This window comes from Octodon degus, unplaced genomic scaffold, assembly GCF_000260255.1.
Source record: "Octodon degus isolate 3935 unplaced genomic scaffold, OctDeg1.0 scaffold00027, whole genome shotgun sequence".
NCBI lineage: Eukaryota > Metazoa > Chordata > Mammalia > Rodentia > Octodontidae > Octodon > Octodon degus.
Window position 1 is genome coordinate 672,601 of NW_004524603.1, and position 6,743 is coordinate 679,343.

General features: G+C 56.1%; 1 protein-coding gene across 3 annotated transcripts in view; it reads left to right on the forward strand.

Moving 5' to 3' along the window:
• The window catches only part of Ptprn2 (protein tyrosine phosphatase, receptor type N2), a 553,794-nt gene that overhangs the window by 130,119 nt on the left and 416,932 nt on the right, over nt 1-6,743 (forward strand). For all 3 annotated transcript variants that reach the window (XM_023712770.1, XM_023712771.1, XM_023712772.1), the window contains exon 3: nt 3,276-3,389. In XM_023712770.1, the coding sequence (XP_023568538.1) occupies nt 3,276-3,389 (114 nt within the window). The remainder of the gene's footprint in view (nt 1-3,275; nt 3,390-6,743) is intronic.

Here is a 6,743-nt window from a genome sequence, read left to right on the forward strand (position 1 = left end):
CAGGCACACAGAGAGGAAGCAGACAGGCAGAGGACCCTTGGCCAAGGCTCCAGAGCCGGGCTACAGCAAGGGTGCAGAGCAGGCACACAGAGGAAGCAGAGAGGCAAAGCAGATGCGCTCTGATGAGGAGCTTTGGTTCCAGAAGGGTCTTGGCGCTGAGCTTGTGTGGACACTGATGCGGGTACCACGGAAGGCTCCATGTGGGCCGGCGTGCTGGGCTCAGCCTTCTGGGTGGTTTTGGGGTGAGGCACAGCTGCTGACCAAGAGGCATCCCTGGGGCATCATTAGGGAGGGGGTCGGCGGGCGTGCGGGTCCCCCTGTTGCCGGTGCCCCGAGGTAGTTCTCCCGTGTCTCGGCCGCACAGCTCTGGGCCCTGAACGGTGACATGCTCCTGGGCTGCGCCCTGCTTCCAGCCTTGGCTTGTTCAGCTGTTTTCCTCTAGAGTCTAGGGGCAAAGCAGTCAGTGGCTGGTTCTGCCTTAACCTTCAAGTCATGAAGTGCGTGATTAGCTAACTCTTTTAAAGTAAAGCAATATTTTGAATTATATGTATTTAATATATTCTATGTATGTTTGAAAGAAAGGATTCAAGAAATCTAATAAATATTATTCTGAGAACATATTTACAACATTGTTTGCAAAACATCAAATTTAAGAAATAATGCCATTGTACCTGAGAAGAGAAATAACTACCTGGAAAATCCTAAAGTACATAGGAAGTGTCTCTAGCCTTTTTTCCTTATGGAAACCTGAAGGGTTTTGAGTTTCCATAGGAAGGTGATCCCCCCCATGTCATTGGGGGTGTTCAGTTCCCCACAGACAGATTCTCCTGTAGTCACCACCAAGTTCTGGGTGCCCACTTCTGGGGAGCACTTGGGGGCTGAACCCCAGGCCTTTCCCCACCACCACATATCCCCCTGCTGGCTTCCTTGGCTAGTGGGGTCCCAGGTGGTGCCTGCTATTGGGCTGGGGTGCAGCTGGAAGTCCAGATACCTGGGCCGCGTTGATGGCAGAGCACCCAATGTTTACCAGGAGGGTTGGTCACCAGATGGCCCCAGAGATTTCTGAGCTGAGGTGAGGGACTGCCCTGCCCTGCCTGTGGAATGTCTGTGGTTTGCTGACTCGAGCCTTGGAAAAGAACTTTCAGGATGTGTCAGTCAGAGACATAAAGAGATTTATGAGGTGGAAGTTTCAAGTAAAAGAAAGGGTGCAGGGGAAAAAAAAAGACAGAGAGAGACAGACAGACAGACAGAGACACAGAGAGAGACAGACAAAGACAGATAGAGACAAAGAGAGAGAGGGACAGACACTTATGCTGGGATCATTTGTGCTTGTCCTGAATTGGAAACCCCGGGAAAGGGTGGCTCACCCTCAGAAAGGCGTTGACTCACTTTGCAGGTATGGATGGCACGTTGCTCCTGGCTTTAAGACAGGCAATTGAAGCACTCCTTGAATGGTGTCAGCCCATCCCTTTATCTTGGGATCAGGTTCCTGCTCTGTCTCACTAAAGCCAGCTTACAGACTTTCAGCACGGGGTTCCTGACGAGTTTTAGGTTTGATTGCTCCAGAAGGATGGAGTCTCATTTAACCAAAAGAAGCTGACATGGATGCCAGGGCCACTTCCACTGGGTTGTGGGCCAGCGTCCTTTAAAGTGCATTTTTAGTTATGATTGCCTTGTCTCCTTTCTACCTGTCTCTTTTCCTTCTATCCTGCTGGTTTCTCAGGTCCTTGGGTCCTGAAGCAGGGCTTGGATGCTGGGGGCTGACCCAGGATTTGGGGAGTCACTGGCCAGGTCCTAGCCTGGGAATCGAGAAACCCAATTCTATTTTCCCCTTGGCCGTCTGGCCTTGGACTTGCACCCGTCTGCAAAGGGTTGGGCTTTTTCCTGCCCCTTAGTGCTCCTGTACACTGCGTCCTTCACTTTTTGTGAACAATTTGTAGCTGTTGCTGCAGCTCATCTCTTCTCCTCTCTTCCCTAGTCTGCCCCCCAGAACATAGTACGTGCTTGCGCGCGCGCGCACACACACACACACACACACACACACACTGTTCTCAGAATTTGATAGGGAAAGAGCAGGAACATCCTCTTTGTGGCCCTGGGTGGGGCTGCAGGCCCTGCGTCCACCCCAGGGGAGCCATTCTGGCCTGGTGTGGCCACTCTGTGGGGTGGAGGCTGAGCAGGGCATCTGCTGAGGAGGGCCAGCGACAGGAGGCTGCGTCCGCGTGGCTCTGCTGCCTGCTCCACACTGCTGGGCCGGTTGTCCTCTGCAAGCCCGGTTTGCAAAGTGCCGTAGAAATCCCAAGGTGCGCACACACTGAGACTGTGTTCTGCTAACCCTGCTGTGGTGGTGAGCTCACCTGTGGGATTCTTGGGCCAGACTTCTGGGCAGCCCAGCCCGGCCAGGGCAGTCTGCTCGTCACACTGGCTGCTGCATCTGAATGACCTTCTGAGCCACGCTGGTAGCGAAGCTTGTGAACAATGCAGGACACCATTTCCCTCCGTGGCCTGGGTCTGCAGATGGCTGCCCTGCGTGGGAAGCACTAGACCCTGAATTAGTCCTTTGTGTGAGCCGGACAAGGGGATTTGAATTTTTGGGGCCTCCGCCAAGCTCATCTCGAAGAGCACAGTTCCTGAATAAGGACTCTAAGGACTGATGGGCGCAGGCTGCTAGAGGCCGTGGCTCACAGGGCTGTGAGCCGAGGGGGCTGCCACTGAGGGCACTGGGGTGAGAGCTAGCTCAGCCTGGTGGCTGTGGCACCTCTGTGACCCTGCTTGCTGGTCATCAGAGCAGGCTGCTGGCTCCAGCCGTCCTGGGGCATCCTTGAGGCCTGTGCAAGTTAGTGTTCGTGTTTCCTGAGTGTCTGTGTTCCCTGCAGAGTGGGCCCCGAGCATTGGTGGCTATCTGTCACTGAGTCAGCAGCCGCAGGTCTCACGACAAATGTGTGCAGTATGAGGAGGGGTGGGAAGCCGAGCGCAAACGCTTAGAGGTGTGGGGTGCATGTGGGGTCCCCATCTCTGCACTGAGGCATTGCAGGCCCGTGGGACTTCAGACGGCCTTGGGCCCCTAGCCGCTTTTCCTCTGCCTTCTGCTCTGGTGATTCCTGTGACACTTGGTTCTCTATCAGGGAAAGCTTTTTGAATGCACTTGTGTCCTCGAGGACCCGGCTTCTGAAGCGCACTGTCCCAAGGCTACTGTGCGGAGCTAGTCAGGGTGCATGTGGGCCTTCCCCACCTCTGAAGATAAACGCTCTCTCTCTTGCCTTCCTCTTCCACAGATGGAGTGTTTGGAAGGTGCCAGAAGGTTCCAGCTCTGGACGCATCGCGCTATGAAGTGTCACCTGTGGCCCTGCAGCACCTGAGGGGCACCTTGCAGGCACTGTCCAGCACAGGTAGGCTGGGCAGCTGCGCCCTTGTCAGTGCCCAGGAGGCCTGTAGGGTTGAGAAGATGGGAGGCTCATGAGCCCGGCCTGGCATCTAGAAAGGTCTGTGCCAGGAAGGCTCACCAGGGTGTCCCGTCTGGACCATGGGTGGGAATCACGGGGGCTGAGGAACCGATGCTGAGGCCTCTGCAGAGAGCTGGCTGGCTAGGGCTCAGGCCAGGCACATCCCAGTCTGACGATCAGCTGTGGTCCAGTCTGCACTGGCCCAAGGCCCTGCTCAGTGCCGTACACTACATTGGTGGCAAGAGATTCCTCTCCCCTGTATACTTCACAGAGGTGCTAAGATCCTTTAAGCAATTAGTCATTTTAGAGGTGTACACGATTGCATTGCACACACAGCTTGTACGGCTCCTGATTTAACTTTCTCTGTATGTAATTATACACAGAGGGCGGCATCGTGAGGTCAGAGCCTCACAATCTGCTCCTGAGATGGTCGCGTCTACACTCTCCCTGGACAAGAGCCAGGCTATGGCCACACATAGTCTCATAGCTCAGAGTGGCGCAGGGGGACATCCTGAGTCTCACAGTCAGGACCTAAGTCTCCATTGCTGTCACACAGGGGAGCAGGGCAGCAGTGCAGCCAGTGACCCTGTGACTCGTGGCAGGAGCTCTGGCGGCACTTGGTCACAGTGCTCCGGGGGTGGGTATGCTGCTGCATGAAGGCTTGTGGTCCAGGGCCTTGGGGCTCCCCCTGCCCCTCCACAGCACCACAGGTGCTGCCTCAGCCGAAGTCTCTGGGAGGTCCGTTGATGGCGTTTGCCATTCACTGCTGCCAGGTCCCTGGGTGGCAGCTCACGCTGTCCCACCATGCAGCCTGTGAAGTTTGCCCAGAGTCACAGGACCATCATGAGGGCATGGCAGAGGTTGGGCAGGGGCAGTCAGCAAGCTGGCGCCCAGATGGAAAGCTGTGCCTATGTGTGACCTCAATCTGGGAGTGAGGGCAGGGGTTGTGGGGGCAGTGGGGGTGGCAAGAGCTACTGGGGCCTGCAGCCGCCTCCCTGCAGCCGCCTCCCTGCAGCCGCCTCCCTGGAGCTGCTCTGCCGATGGGCACCTGTTGGCTGAGTCATTTCCTTTCCACATCTCATGACTGAAACCATGAATACAAAAGCTCACTGCATGAATATTACAAAGATGTCAACACTGCATCTTAGCTGGGTGGGATGAGAGAGAGGGATGGTGTGAACACACGTCCTAACACGTGCAGCCAGCTCTGGCCATGTCTGCCTGCTGTCACCTCGCTTCTGCCCCACCAGCACGTGCCTCTGCCCTCCGCAGGGGTGGAGGGCCACCTGCTGTCCTTCCTGGGTGGACCAGTGTCTTATGCTTCTTTGTGACCTATAGTCATGGGACATGGGGTCAAAGAGCCTCTGCATCTCTGACACAACTCCTAACTCGGGCTGGGCAGTGGCAGCTTACTGCCCCCTCTTCTTTCTGGAGCCGACTTCTAGCCAACTGAGCATAAATTCTCGGGGATAGGAAGTAGAAACTTAGCTAGTGAATAACTTGGGTAACGTGATGTGTTCAACCCCATGGGTCCTGGGCTGGGGAATCCTGGCAGGGGGATGAGGAGTACCGTGCCCTGGTGCCGATTCAGAGCACGCAGCTTCCTGGAGAAGCTGGCCTGGCCCTGCAAGATGTTGGTCTGCTTTCCACGGGCTGTGCCACATTTGTCCACCAGAGTTCGGGGTGGCGGGGGCAGGGCAAGGCTGCTGGAGAGTCGGCCACACCTCTCCTCAGCTGTGCACTGAGCCTCGGCCAGCAGCCACACGGTGGGGAGCAGCCTAACAGGCCTGCACTGCAGCCTCTGCAGCCGAGAGCTGAAACGGAGCTTTCCTCCCTGTAGGCGGAGGTGTCTCAGGCCCGCTGTCACGGCGACAGGAGGCTTCCCCATGCCCTGCTCCCCACTCCGAGCCCCGGCACCCCCCGTCCTTCTCTCTCTGGAGTTCTGCCATGTCCAGGAAGTCGCACAGGCAGCGCCAGCCCGGCTGCTTTCAGGTGGAAGCAGGCACGACGCTTCCTGCAGTTTCTCCGAGGCTTAGCGCTCGGCTCTTCGCCACTGCACTCGGTCGCGTGGCTCGGGAGCCCCAGGTCTTGTGTTCGCTCACCTACTAGCGGGGGCGCCTCATTTGCTTCTGAGCTGCGGCAGCCGTGGGTGAAGCGGCTGAGGCTTCACGCGCAGGGTTTTGAGACAAATGAGACAACACGAACTCTCCACGCATCCAAGTAGGTCTCGGGTGTGGCCTCACGGCACACATGGCAGCAAATATTTCCTGTCGAAGGAAGCTGCCACCTTGTCCTCCAAGGTGCCTGTGGAGGCCCGTGCAGGTCGCTTACGCTGACTGAGTCCCAAAGCTTCTCGGACATTGGTCAAATGTGAGCAGTCAGACAGTTGCTGTGAAAGTCAAATGAAACAAGGCATGCAAGACATTGTGTGAATGCGAGAGCTTGCAAATGTTAAGTGTTTTGATTCTGTACTGCTAAGTCATGGCAGCTGCTATCAGCTGTTACACTTACTCATTTGAAGTGGGATACAGCAATGTTTTACGCGTTGGTTATTCCTGCACAACAAGAGCGATTTCCCAGGGGAGAGCACACACTCTAGTTCTCACCCGAAGGTAAGGGTGGCAGGGCACTGCAGCGCGGGGGCTCAGGGGCAGATGCTCCTCCTGTGAAGCTGCCACATGGGTGTAAAATGTGCCACTGGGCCTCTCATGCCTAGGCCTTTACCTGGCAGGACTCAGGGCCGGGGACATGTGAGGTTCGTTCACTCTCAAGGCTGGATGCTGAGGATTTAGTGGGAGCCCAGTCTGTGTGTTTTTGTCAGACTGTGACACACAGGGAGGAAGCCTTGGGACGAGGCACCACAGCTCCTCTAGGTTGCATTCTGAGCCAGCAGTGCCGTGGGCTCCTGGCATTCCCTCCTTCAGGCACGCACAGGTGGCTAATGCTGTGGCCTGCAGATCCTTCCAGAAAGAGGATTTGGGGAGGGAGCAGGGCAACATGGGCCCCAAGGGCCTGGAGCGGGCCAGGGGGTGGCACAGGGAGGCCTGTTTCTCTTCTTTCAGAAAAAGACATGTATTTAAGTGGAGATCAGTTATATTTTGTAAGTATATGACCCAAAAGCTACACTGAGTCGTGCACTACCAAGCAGGTAGGGAGCCTGTTACCGGCATTTATTATTATTATTATCATTATTCCATAATCCCATTTGTAGTTCAAACCACCTGTCACGGTGTGACGGCTGATCTAGGTGACACTGTGTGGGGGCTGCCTGGGTGACGCTGCGTGGGGGCTGCCTGGGTG